We start from the raw sequence: 14498 nt of genomic DNA, 5'->3' as shown, positions 1-14498 counted from the left end.
GGGCCCTGGAACAGGCTTCCTTGTGCTTGCTATTCAGATGAACAGTGACACTTAGAAGAGTTGGGAGCTGGGGGAGCGCAGTGGGCGGGGGAGCGCATTCAATTATTTTTGCTCCTGCGTTAAGCTACGAATAATGAGCACTTTCCTGTGCTTTACGGTAAGCAATTAAAAGAAATTATAGGGTTGGATGCAAAAATAACCCGAAGGACAACTCGATGTGTGGAACCACCAGTTTTCTCCATGTGTGCAGGAGGTTAATCCTCGTTAATGTGCAGAACACGGCGTTGCTGCAGAAAGGGTGGCGTGTCCACACATGTTTTGGCCTCTACCCACACGCTCCTGTTTGGTGTGGCTGTGCATTGCAGAAGAAGGGCTGTGATGTGTGCGTTTGTGCTTCAGTGGAGTTTAACAAACTGATTCAGAAAATGGTCTTATAAAGGTGAGCGACAGAGAGCTACTAAATGCCTTCTCCTACTAATTTCATCTTTCCCCTAGGATTTCTTGGTTGTAGCTTTTAAAGGAATGCTAATCTTTTGATTCCAGGGGCAGCTTATCCGTCCAGGTTCTTCCCCCATCTCTCTCTCTCTCTCTTTTTTTTAAAGCTAATTTTCTGCATACTCCCGAGGCTAGGGTCTAATCTGGAGAGAGGTCTCTGCATCAGGTGAGAACTACCCACTCCATTCTCTTTTTACCCCTGACTTAATGATGTTGAAGCCTTCTAGCTGGAACCTAAGCTGGCTCTAATTATATACAGATATTCTTTCTATAATGGAAATTGCTCAGGTAACTAATTAACCACAGGCATACATTGGGTATGGAAATTTTCGGAGCACCATCTGTGGAAAAACTGGGAAGCTTTACTGTAGCTCTGGAGTCCACAAAGAGTGTGTCTGTGTGGCGACAGTGTCTAGGGGGTATTGGCTCACAGCTGTCAAAATTCCCGTAGCATCCCCTGGCAGGAACTCTGGTGTCCAACAGCACTCTGAAAGCAACTTGTTGGTTTGAAATTGCCAGTTCTGAAGAAAAAGACTGAAATAGGACGGATGGGTCTTAACTTTCTTCCTTATTCCCCCCCCCACCCCCCGACGGTAACTGTTCTAGCATGTTCTCAGTCACTACATTATGGTGAACTTTGTTTCTTAGAGGGGGATTTTCTTTACCCTCTGGTTTGAGTGAGTGCATATTCTCCCCTTAGGAACAAAGAAAGCAGTTGTGTCAACCTTGCACCTTTTTTTTTTAAGATAGATTCCCGAATCTGGGAACTTGGAAGACGGTGCTCTGCCGTGCTTTCACAACATCCCTTGTTAGTAGGTGTGCCCAGTTTGTAATGTGGGGAGGCAGTCCCTTAGCAGTGTTGACATCTGGGCTCTGTGGGGCTCAAGGTGGAGGCCAGCAGTACTGGGGATGCTACCGGGGGAAAGAGGGCTCTGTGTCATCTCAGCCCCACCCATCTGCAAGTGACTTAACCGCAGCAATATCAGGGTTCCCAGCGTGAGTCATTTGCACTTGTACTGGTGAACTTGGTGACTTCTTGGGGGTTTGGAAACTAGCCATTTTTGCAGTCCTTCGTAAAAAGCGTGGACCAGTCTCCAGTTCTGTTTGTGAATCGACCCCATCAATTCCCTGATAATGTTGTTCATCTCAAATGTTTTACTTTTCTTTGGAAATCTTTTTTTTTTTTAAACCATCTTGCGTGCTTTAGTTTTGAAGCAAATGATCCCAAATGTTGGAACCCAAATGAGAAATTAGGTTGCCGCTGGTACCTTATGGAAGGCGAAACAGATTTGGGTTTGGAGAGGGGATTTTGGTGCTTGATACTTAACACTAATATATTTTAGGGGTTTGTTGTTATCGACGGCGCTGTTGTTGTTTTATTTTGTGAGCATTTTGTTTTCTGTTTTAATTTCATAGGACTTGGTAGGACAGAGCTGGATCTGTCGGTTTTAGGGCAAGCCTGGACATAAGAAATCTCCACTGAGTGGGTGAATCAGTTCTCTCTGTCTGTGTCTGTGTTTCACCATTTCAGGACAGAAAGAACTCAGAAGAGTCAGAGACATCTGACTGAAAGTAACGTTCATGTGTGTGCCTGGAAATCTGCCAGCGGCTCTTACTGGTCATGTCATTTCCAGTATCATTCTGATCGCGTGAGTGATGTTGAGACTGTAATGAACAGGGAGGCCATTTATGCTTCTATTTGCCTTGTAGCACCGAGATAAAAATTAGTGATTGAGTGGAAGTCCCGATTTAGATCAGCAGTACCCTATAAATTCTCATTCAGCCTGTCACATTTATAGGTGTCCTACATTTGATGGTATAAAGACAATAGTGGAAAAGCCAGTTGACATAAAGGGAACCCAGATTTTACTTAACATCACAAAGGCAAAAATATTTTCCCACATAATAAATGTCCCAGTGAAACAAGTTGAACCAAGGAGAAAAGATGACAGCTGAGCCCATGGCAGACGCTCAGAATGCACCACAATCCTTAAGTTGGCGTTAACCCTTTTGTTTCCGTGTCTTCAGGAGCTTTCTTTCTCTTTATCATGTTAGTCCAGTGCTTCTTAACTGTACTATGAATCGCCTTGCAGGTTATGAATCTTACTGAAATGCAGATCCTGATTCAGTGGCTGGGGTGGGTGGGATACAAGAGGGGAAGCTGAGAGTCTTCATTTCTTGTAAGTTCCCAGGTGATGCTAATGCTGCTGGCCCGTGGGTCACACTTTCAGAAACAAGGCTTCCTTTAATTGCAGCGCATGGACGTTTATCCCATACCTACATTTCCAAAACCAAATTTTAGGCCCCACAAATTTCTCTTTTAGTTGTTGTATTCTTACTAACAGGAATTGCATTAATACACTTAAATTTATAACTCTAACGCTCAGAAATTATCTGAAGTTTGAGGCTTTAGGTTGCATAAGATGAATTTTGTACTTGAAATTTTTCTGTAAATTCAAAGTCTGTATGTTTCCATATAACTTAAATGCCTGTGTTGCACTGAAGCTTGCATCTCCTTATTTACTATTTCCAAAGTCGTTTTCCCTTTATAGGAAAGATTTCACAAAACTTGTAGAAATCAACCCCTGTCATTAAATGTGTGATGGCTACTTGATACTTATTTCAAGACCTTTCTTACACAGTGGATCACTGAAACTTCATGGAACCAGGTAGACAATATCTTCTTAATTAATGCTACTGTCTACCACATTTGGGAATTTGATAAATAATACTTTGCTTTTGGCAATGTAATAGTTAGAACATTGTTAAAAATGAACTTTAGTTTACTATGACAGATTCCACCTGAAATTCTGAAGAAAACAATCCTAATTCAAGAGGTTAGGCTTTTTAATTGGATGTTAGCTGCCATTTGGTTCTTGTAATCTAAAAATTGGTGGTTAAAAAAAATAATTTAGAAAGGATTTCTCAACAGTCTACTCATTTGATATGCAAGTGATCTGTGTATGTTTGAGGCTTCCTTATTATGGACTAGAGATGTGTGCTGTTGGGGCAGTATAATTCTTTGTAGACGGGAAAAGGAACAGGGCAGAGCATGGGTAAGACTGCCAGCTCTGGAAGGCTCCGGTTTTTAGGCATCCCCCCTTGGTTACGGTAGAACATTAGTAGGTTTCCTACAGCAGTAGTGATGGAAGCACTTAGAGACCTTTGCATGGTGGCAGCTGTGCCTGGGGTTGGAATGCCAGGAAGGGGAAGGGTGGGGTGGGTAGCAGTGTTCTCTGCCCAGACATTTTCTGTCTCTTACTCCAAAATTCACTCCATCATTACAGCTCACTTGAAGACTTATTGCTCTTACTTTAATTGCGCCTCCCTGAATACTATGCAAATATTACCAGCACAAAGGGAACTGAGTCATTCAGCGTGTGTGGGAACCTAGTTTGTACAAGGTACTGCACGAATTATGGTCATTCAGAGAATGCCCAATCCCTGTCCTAGTGGAGAAGATGGTCTAGTGTTACTTTTGGGTAAGGTGGGTCCAACAGGACCAATGAAAAAACCCTTTTTCAGAACTGGGGTGGGGAAGAGAAGGAGTTCACTGGGGGCCAGCACTATGGTGCTTTCTATCAAAGATGTATGTAACTCTATCTATCAGATGTATGGTTCAGAGAAGTACACTTGTTTTTCATGTTTCCTTACAAGTCTGTATCATTCCAGGTTTGAACTAAGAGCCAGCAGTTTCTCTGAAGCTCTTAGTGAAGCCAAGGCATGTCCCTAAGTGTCACTCAACACCATGGGCACACTCGGGATCAGAGAGTACTCTAGTATGAAGGGTTGTGCTTTGTAGGAAGTGTAATTGGATACTCTTGGACATAAAATAGATTATGATTAAAAACTGCATTTTTAGAGGAGCTTAGGAGATGAGCACCTGTAATGCTCATTAGCTTTTTCCCCTCCATTTTATTTGTGGATTCCAACTCCCCATTATTTCCTTTGAGGAATGTGAGGGGTTTTGCTTTTGTTTTGTCTTGTAGGCTAAGCAGTATATCCCTAATGGGAGAGCAATACAGAAATAATGCAGAGCGATGGAAGAAACTGGTCCCTGGAGATGAAGTCCTAGTTTTCCTTTGGAATCGGAGGATCTGACCTTGTTCTATCAAGGGATCCACAGCATATGGACGAGTTGATTAAAAACTGTGGTCCTCTTTCCTCCTGTATGAAATGGAGATAATTATAGTTACCTGCACCTCTAGGGTCCTATGAGTCTTAATTACTTAATATTTGCAAAGCATTTGGAATCTTTGAATTAAAAGCGCTGAGCCGTGAAATCCAAGTTCAGGGTCATCATGGTTGAAATCAGAGTTATCTTCATGTCTTCCCTCCACCTTCCTCCTCTTTGTTCCTTCGGCCAACCCAGACAGGGCTTGTGGTTACCACCCAGCTCTGCGCACTTCTCTCTAACCCCTTTGCTTCTGGCAACTTAAGCATGAAAATAAACCCACCCATCTATCCATCCCTCCATCCCTCCATGGATTAAATTAAAAGATGTATCCATGCCCTTAACCCCAACTCTGTACTTAAGTAACTCCTTTATTTATTTTCAAAGCTCAATAGCCACTAAGAATAAAATCAGTGAATGGACCTGCCCCTTCCAGTATATCATTCTTTCAAGTTCTCCTGTACATGGTGATAAACTGGGCTTTTTGAAGCATTCCTCTGGCTCAGAAATTCTCATTGATTTTTCCCTGCCTGTATGGTGGGGTCCAGACTCTTTAGCGTCATCCTCCATCTTCCAAAACCTGATCGTCATTCACTCTTCTTTCTCACTATTCCAGAACTCTTCTCTCCAGAAATGTACTCCGTGCCTTTAACCAAGCTGCAGTCCATCCACAGGCATCTTTTCTGGGTACCTTTAAATCCTTTCCATCCTTCACTACCTTCTTCAACAAAACATTCTTCATTCTCTATCTGGAAGTAGCCTCTTTCTCGTTATAGAATTTTATCTGTGCTTTCCTGGGTCATTCCTCCATTTGTATTTTGGTTACTTTGCATATACGTCCTACCTCCCTCCTAGACTGTAAGACTTGGAAATAGATTCCATGTCTGATAAATGACAACAGTAAGACTATGCATGTAGTGAAACTGGGTGCAAATTAAAGATTACTTATATTGACTTGCAAGATTGCATTAACGTAGCTTCTTACTAGATTTGCATCACTGTTAAGAATTAAATATTGATAATTTAGTCAACCTTGCCGTTGTCCTGGTTGCTTATAGGATTGTCTAACTTGAGCAACCATATCTTTAAACTGTGTTTTCTTTGACTACATGCTCATAGACAAAGCCTAGAGGGACTGGGAACAAAGCTTTGTATTTCTTCCCCCTAAGTGCCCGAGTTATCCGTATTCTTGTTTGGTTTCCCATCTTAGCTTTGACCACGGAAACTTGGTTCTAACACGCCTAAATCTTTGGAGAACTTTCTTTTAGAAGAAGACTGAATTGTCTGAAATTCCATCTACTGAAGTAATCAAGCCTTAAAGGTGAAGGGTCGTAAAGGTCAAAGTCTTAACTTAATGGTGCTGCCTTTAGAAAGTTGGGCTCCAGGATACACACAACTGCAGCAAACCAGTTCCTTCTTGGACCACCTTTCCTAGCACAGCTTCTCCCCTCCCTGCAGTTAAACATTTTAAACAAAGAAAAAACATTTAAAACATGGTCCTGATGGTAAAAACTTGGACAAGGAGGCAGGTAACCATTTAGCTTTGTGATATCTGATAGGTTACTTAACCTCTCTGAACAGTAATTGTCTCATCTATGTAATACCTGTCCTTTCTTCTTGTGACAGTCAAATTAGATGTTTGTAAATGTTCTGTGGCCTTTTAGACAGATGTAAGTTATTAGTACAGGCTGATGTCATGGGTATTCATCCGGGTTGAACGTTTAAGCCTTGTGAGTCATGCTTAAAAGTAAACCTTATTTCTGTTTTGTTGATTTCCTTTTCAGCCCTGTGCACTATATTTAATTTTTCGAGAATGGGGCTAAAAACAGCCTTCCTAGCATTTTATAGATGTGGCTGAGCTGATTGTTGTAAGCCTTGGAACAGAATTAGCAGCAGTGAATTTTATTATGTATAAATAGATATATAGACTAACGATCTACTTGGCAATTTTGCACAGCCTCTTTATCTTTTTTATAATAAAGACTCATCTGAAGAGCTAAAATGTAAGAGTCGTCATCAACTCGCTTACTTAACCTTTTATGGTTTCCTAATACGGTATATACAATTACTTATTGAAGAGGTAAATAGGGAAAGGGGACATTAAGAGTGATACTTCCAAATTTTGCTGTAATTATTAGTATTATGATTACTGCTCCCTTTCCAAGTCTTCTATTAGAAACAGAGCTATACAGGAAGTAGTAGGGGCAAGTACTATGTTATAGTGTTACTTGCTTTTGAAAACTTATTATTTAAGCAAAATTTTACCCTAGAGAGAAACCCCAGAGATTCCTCACTTCCGATAATTACCATCTACCAAATGCTTCAGAACTTATCATTTGAATTTAGCCCAGCCTGTACTTGACCTAATAATTTGCATGAGTTCACCGGTGCTTTCCAAATGGAAAAGCTTCCTATGAAAATGATGTCAGAACTGGGTTTCCTCATGGTCCGATAGACCCATCAGTGGGTTTTGACTGAGTACTCTTATATTATTGCCTATATTACATCTGTGTTAAGCATCATGGGGGAATCACATTTGATCCAGTTTATCATCTAACTGAAGCCTGACCATAATTAGCAAACATTTAAGACCCTTCAACTTTAAGGCTTGATTTCTTCAGTAGATGGGATTTCAGACAATTCAGCCTTCCTCTAAAAGAAAGCTCTCCAAAGATTTAGGAGTGTTAGAACCAAGTTTCCATGATCAAAACTAAGAAGGGGAACCAAACAATATATGAACACGTGAGTAGGGAATGAAGTATTAAATGAGATGTCGTGTGTAATTTTAGAGGAGGAGGAGGGCAGTGTGTGCTAGAATAATTAGGAAAGGTGGCCATGTGTGGTTTGATACTTGCACCAGGTCATGAAGGATAAGCAAGATTTAGTAGCTAGAGAAAAAAGAATTTGCCTGAAGAATGGAGCAAGTTGCTTCTAGGCAATAATGTATATGGGGCTCCAGGGACGGTGGCCTGATCAGAGCAGAGGTGATGAAGCATTGAATAACATGAGAAAATGAGCTAAGTATGGTGATGCCAGATTTTGGAGGGTGTCAAAAACCAGGTAAAAAAGATTAGATTTTATCTGGTGGAACAGTCGTTGCAAGTTTTTGTATAAGAGCGTGGTAAGTTGAGGGGTTAGTCAGGCAGTGGTCCTCAGAGTTAAATATGGAGCAGAAAGAATGTCATGTACATTGGGGAGGGAGGCATTAGAATCAAAATGAGATGCGAGGGCTGAGCCTAGGTGGTGGTGGTGGGATGGAGAAACAGGATGGGCAGGAGTGATATTTTAGATAAAAAACGATTAAGACTTCTTTACTGACTGGATTTGTAGGCTATATCAGAAATGTATTATCTAACTTGATTCCGAGATTTCTAGCCTGTAGCCTGGGTGGTCCCAAAGCATCAAGAAACCATTGTCAGAAACAGAAAATTGGGAAGTAACTTTGATTCGACAGAAAGTATTGGCTTTATAAGCCAGTAGGCAGTTAGAATTATAGAGATGTCACTCGGGGCCAGGGCTGCGGATGGGGGCTGGGCTTTATCACCAGGTAGTTAACTGCTGAATCTCTGTAGATGTTCCACTTTGAGGGGTCCTCATGTTCGGGTGTCAGGATGAAAGACAAGTAATATTTACTCAGATGCTGTTTGTTCCTCTGAAATATTTACTGGTAAAACCGATGAGAAAATGATAAAGTACTAACTACTTTGGTAACCGAAAAGTTATTAATAAAAGGGTACATGAGACAAGTAAAAGGCTGTAACTTTTAAAGGGCAAACTTCTTTAAGCCAAGTATAGAAAAAATGTATCATTAAAAGACTCATTACTGCGATAGGGATAATAAACAATTAAGATGTCTCAGTACCTTGGGTCATTTTAAGCAGTGAGTAGTATGGGCACTTAGTAAATACTTACAAAACTTACTCTTACTGTTTCATTAATTCTAAGATACACATTTTCTTATTCATTTTTTGACATCTCTGAAATTGGGTTCTGTCTTACAGTTGATGTCATTTTTTTTTGTCATTGGCTTTGCAGCAGTTGCAACATAGTTGTCATTGCCTTATCCAATTTATTTTGCTTAATTTTCTTTTTTACATATGCACAAAAGTTTTATATGATAAAATATGTCCAACTAAGTCTAAAGGAACTGTTTTCAGTTCTAAGAAAGAAAGAAAACAATAGTTTAACTGGCTGCATTTTTTCCATATCTTAGCAGTACATAAAATGGTGTGCTTTATAAAATATGGCGTTAAAAGATGGCTGATCACAGCAAATCTGTACCACTGTGACAGAGAGGGCTGGAGTAAAATATTCTAAATTCGCCTTTTTTCCATCGGCCTACATTTGAGGTGCCCCTTGGGTTGTTTTAATTTGGACTGGGAACACTAGGAGAAAGGGTTCTTCATTCAGTGATGTAAATACTGCCTGCCAGGAATAGAAACCTCCTTGGAGGATCCATTTCTTTGATGGTGCAGAATGCAGAACATCCACAAAAGTGCAGGTACTAGCAGAATGGATAGCTGTGTTCTGTTCAAACTGGTGTGCCCTTCCCAACCTCAGCCCATGTGCTCCAAGCAGCTCCGAGCTTGCTTGCTGTTTGCACACAGCGAGAGTGAATCTACCAGGACACTGGTTGGTGTTTGGGACGGTGACGAAGTCTGGGAGTGGTAGAAAATGTGATCTCTGATGAAAGTGGAGAACAGAGTCACTGGGTTCTTACTCCCAGAGTTCCAGCTATTTCTGCGGTATGACCTACTGACTGGGGGTAGATTACTTTCCTGCTGAGTGACACTTCGGGGACAGAGGAACAGTCCCCTTTCCTGCCGATTGGAACAACATAACAGCTGTGTGGTGCATGCGTGTCTTTTTGTTAAGTCCTCACTCCAGAGCTGAGAAGTGAGAATAAAGTTAGAGTGTTGGAACGAAGGGGGGAGATGCTTGTCTTTGCTACTCAGGGACACGATGCCTCAGGTAAGTGATTCTGAAGTCCTTCACCGTCCGATGGTCACCTTGTGTTGGTCTGTAGGTAGGTTTCCATTTTGCTTATCTGTTCCTTCTCACTGGCTTCATGGAGCATGCTTGCAAATGCAAGAACCAAATTTAGAGCATAGCAACCCTCTGGCAAGCAGGAAAAGGTTAATTTTGCGGACTGCTGTTAAGGGACTTCACAGAAAACTTCAAAAGCACAGAAAGAAGCACCAGCTCCCCGTACTAAAACGTGCATATTGCCACTCAGCTTCCTAAAGGTACAGTGACTCCGAGCTTACACACACACCTACACACAGGCCACATTCCAATAAGAAGAGAAGCTGGGCTCTCTCAGATGGGTCTGTATATGAGCCAGAAAAGCCAAGGGGCGAGGGGCTCAGAGCGTTGGTGGAGGATAAGCTGGATGTGCATATAGCAGGTGGTTGAAGTTGCCTCCCGAGCTTTTGGATGCTGGCTCCTCCAGTTCTCTCTTACGCCAACACGTTCTTTTCATAATACCCGCCCCAGGCATGGACACGTCATTGACATCAGTGTGTAGAAAATGATTTCTGTTTGGGAATAAGCAAAACTCATTTTCCCTGTGACCACCCAGGTGTAGTAGAAAGACCTTGGAGCTGGAATTGAGAGCCCTGAGTTCTACTGGAAACTTCCTTCCTTACAGGAGGCGAGTACTCTGTGGCCTTCGCTGTCCTTATCTGTGAGACAGGATGGCTTGATGAAATGGTATTTCTCCTTGGTTCTGATAGATTATCTCTACAGGAGGGAAAAAAAAAAAAGGCAATGGGAAGGCTCCTGGTAGCTCCCTGACTTCTGTTTTATTGTGCTGTTCATGCCTCAGGAGCCCAGAGCTCAAGAGGCCCACTCAGACCTCAGAGGCCACGACTGTTCCTGTCACACGTTCCTGCAGTGGGACCATGTTGCCAACTTGAAAAAAAAAAAATTCCTATTACCCTTGCAGTGGTTCCTTAGTAACATCTCTGGTGTTGTGTTTCTTGTGACAGCCTGAGCAGAGACCATTCAAAATTAAACTGAACAAAGCTGCTCAAGTGGGAGGAAGCAGGTACACTGGAAGCCAAGGTTTTGGTCGCTTGCTCCGGAGTCACCTGATCTCGGGTTTATACGCTAAATCTTGGGGCCGCGGCAGCCCGTCTCTGGTTTACACTAAGCCCCGTCCAGCACACCGCTGACGTTAACCTGTGTCTGGTGCAGCTGGAGTTTATCACCAGGACATCAAAAACCCTGACCCCGCAGAATGGCCTGGAATTACAGTCAGAGGGCCGCGCTGTGTCCCTGCCAAAGAAAGCCCTAAAGAGTCTTGTGTCCTGTTTCTGCTTTCTCCCTACAGTTCCACCAGGTGAGAAGAGTGATGACCATCCTTTTCCTTACTATGGTTATTTCATACTTCGGTTGCATGAAGGCTGCCCCCATGAAAGAAGCAAACGTCCGAGGACAAGGCAGCTTGGCCTACCCAGGTGTGCGGACCCACGGGACTCTGGAGAGCGTGAATGGGCCCAAGGCAGGTTCAAGAGGCCTGACGTCGCTGGCCGACACTTTCGAGCATGTGATCGAGGAGCTGTTGGACGAGGACCAGAAAGTTCGGCCGAACGAGGAAAGCAGCAAGGACGCGGACCTGTACACGTCGCGGGTTATGCTCAGCAGTCAAGTGCCTTTGGAGCCCCCTCTTCTCTTTCTGCTGGAGGAATACAAAAATTACCTGGACGCTGCAAACATGTCCATGAGGGTCCGGCGCCACTCGGACCCCGCCCGCCGCGGGGAGCTGAGCGTGTGCGACAGCATCAGCGAGTGGGTGACGGCGGCGGATAAGAAGACTGCCGTGGACATGTCGGGCGGGACGGTCACAGTCCTTGAAAAAGTCCCCGTCTCCAAAGGCCAGCTGAAGCAGTACTTCTACGAGACCAAGTGCAATCCCATGGGTTACACAAAGGAGGGCTGCCGGGGCATAGACAAGAGGCACTGGAACTCCCAGTGCCGAACTACCCAGTCGTACGTGCGGGCCCTCACCATGGATAGCAAAAAGAGAATTGGCTGGCGGTTCATAAGGATAGACACTTCCTGTGTGTGTACACTGACCATTAAGAGGGGAAGATAGTGGCTTTATGTTGTATAGATTCTATTGAGACAAAAATTATCTATTTGTATATAGACATAACAGGGTAAATTATTCAGTTAAGAAAAAAAATAATTTTATGAACTGCATGTATAAATGAAGTTTATACAGTCCAGTGGTTCTACAATCTATTTATTGGACATTTCCATGACCAGAAGGGAAACAGTCATTTCTTTCTTCCTTTCTTTCTTTCTTTCATTCTTTCTTTTTCCTTTCTTCTTTTTTTTTTTTTTTTTTGCGCACAACTTTAAAACGTCTGCATTACATTCCTCGATAATGTTGTGGTTTGTTGCCGTTGCCAAGAATTGAAAAACGTTTAAAAAAAACAGTTTAAAAAATACTACTAATAAATTGCATGCTGCTTTCATTGTGAATTGATAACAAACTGTCCTCTTTCAGAAAACAGACAAAAAAAAAAAAAGAAAGGAAAAAAAGTCTAACAAAAATTTGAACCAAAACATTCCGTTTACATTTTAGACAGTAAGTATCTTCGTTCTTGTTAGTACTCTATCTGTTTTACTGCTTTAACTTCTGATAGCGTTGGAATTAAAACAATGTCAAGGTGCTGTTGTCATTGCTTTACTGGCTTAGGGGATGGGGGACGGGAGGGGTATATTTTTGTTTGTTTTGTGTTTTTTTTTTTTTCATTTGTTTTGTTTTTTAGTTCCCACAGGGTGTAGGGATGGGGAAAGAATTCCTTCCATCTATATTCTGGTTGACAAAAGATGTTGGATGTTGTCGAGATGTTGGTTGTGTCAATCAGATGACCGGAAAGCGAATAAAAATTAAGGCAAACAAATGAAGTGCTCACTCCACTTCCCATGACGGACGCACCTTCCAGGCGCCCCCTCCCCCACTGGGCCTTGGTCAGGGGAAGCTTCTCTGGTCCAAAGATCTACATTTACTTCGAGCACATTCTTTCCCCCCCTCCCCCTCTGGTCCCCTCTCTGTTTTGTTTTCCCTTAAGGGAGGAAAATCAGTTGCACACTCTGAATTTGACCACTGCTGTGAATGAGTGGACAAATTTTGTCACGTCTTGGCACTCATAGAAGCATGGAGAACAGTGATTTCTTTTCTTTTCTTTTTTCTTTTTTTTTTTCTTCATTTCTTTTTTTTTTTAGATGAGGGGGAAAATAGATTCTTTTAGGTGAGAGGTTAACATTTGGGTAAATCTTTGTAAGGCTTTAAAAAAAATTATGGTAGGGCTTAAAACTGCCTTGCAAGTGAGAGGTGGAGTTCTGTATGGACCTAGAAACACCTAGATCAGAGCAGGAGTCCACACTGCCAGTGAAATGAGACTGGACAGCCACCTGGAGGCTGTGTGGAGCTGACATATCATTTCTGGGCGGTGCAGGAAGAATTTCTGAGTGGCCATGCTGAGGTCTAGGTGGGGGTGGGGAAGGGTACTTGAGACATTCCAAAAGGGAGGCCTCTGAAGGACCCTTCAGGGGTGGCTCTGGAATGATACGTGTCAAGTTGCTTGGACCTCGCGCTTTAAGTGCCTACATTATCTAACTGTGCTAAGAGGTTCTCGCTGGAGGACCACGCTCAAGCTGATTCACACCCTCCATCCCTGGATAATTATGCATAAAGCTGGATTAGCCTGGAGCAGTTTCGGAACCACAGGTGTGGCATCGTGATCATGAAATTGATGCAATGAGATGGAAGATGTTTGCTACCTGAACACTTACTGCTTTGAAATTAGACTTGAGGAAACCAGGGTTTTGTCTTTTGAGAACTTTTGGTAAAGGGGGGAAGGGAACAGGAAAAGGCCCCCAAACTCAGGTTGGATGACCATGGCTACCAATAGAAAAATCTTGTCCAGAGACAAGACTTCGGGAGGTGTGTGCCCTTCCAGGACACCAAAGGCTTGAAGGCTCCTTGCTCGATGGAAGACAGAGCTGACAAGGTTTTGCTGCCCACAGTGAAGGCAATGGCAACCTCCCATCCATCCTGTCTGTTCATGGAGAGGGTCCCTGCCTTACCTCTGCCATCTTGGGTTGGGAGAAATCAAGTTGGGAGCCTGGAATGGTAGTCCTGGGTAAAATGGATCCCAGGGAAAATTAGTGCTAAGGCTTATTTAGCCCATTGTGCAAACCTGAAACTGTCCTGGACCAGTGTCCTTGAGTAGCAGAAAGCCTCAAGAAATTGCTGCATCTTAGTAGGGTGAGGGAGAAACAAGAGAGGCTGTCCATCGTGACCCAGGGAATGAAGATACCATCAGCAAATAACTTCTACTTGTTCAGTCTTTCATTTAGAACGAGCCTATCTTTTACAGCATCATATGAATACCTGTCTTTGAAAGAAGGAATACTTTTGTGTAGCATAGGTTTGTTTTGTGTTGTTTGAAAAGGATATCTTTGTAATTATCTTTCACATGGAATGAACCCTTGGAGTATCTGCTGTCTGTTAATTTTTCCCAGTCTCCTTTCGAGGGACAAAATGATGACAAAACAAAAAAAGTCCCCATCATGGTCTTAAAGTGTCCTGCAAAGGCCGGATCTGTTAAGCGGCCGAGTAGGAGACATTGAGCAATGGTGTGGTCAGTGGCGCTCTCTTACTCAGTAAGCTACATCACAGTCATATGCTTGGTGGTTTACGTTGACCTAAGGTTTATTTTGTTAAACTCTTCCTCTGTTGCTGTTCATTTTGGTTCTGTTTTGTTTTGTTTTTATTTTAAAGTCTTGCTGTGGTCTCTTTGTGGCAGGAGTG

The 14498-nt window shown here is 42.7% G+C and overlaps 1 protein-coding gene across 1 annotated transcript; it reads left to right on the top strand.

The window, feature by feature from the left end:
- Positions 1–215: 215 nt before the first annotated feature.
- Positions 216–11899, top strand: BDNF (brain derived neurotrophic factor). Its single transcript, XM_031681074.2, is given in 3 exon segments — positions 216–417; positions 420–439; positions 11004–11899. Coding segments are annotated over 3 exon segments (987 nt in total). The 3' UTR covers positions 11769–11899.
- The last annotated feature ends 2599 nt before the right edge of the window (positions 11900–14498 follow it).

The sequence above is a fragment of the Vicugna pacos genome, chromosome 10, assembly GCF_048564905.1.
Source record: "Vicugna pacos chromosome 10, VicPac4, whole genome shotgun sequence".
Classification (NCBI taxonomy): domain Eukaryota; kingdom Metazoa; phylum Chordata; class Mammalia; order Artiodactyla; family Camelidae; genus Vicugna; species Vicugna pacos.
The sequence above is the reverse complement of the archived record's forward strand: the minus strand, read 5'-3'. Positions and strand labels throughout refer to the sequence as shown.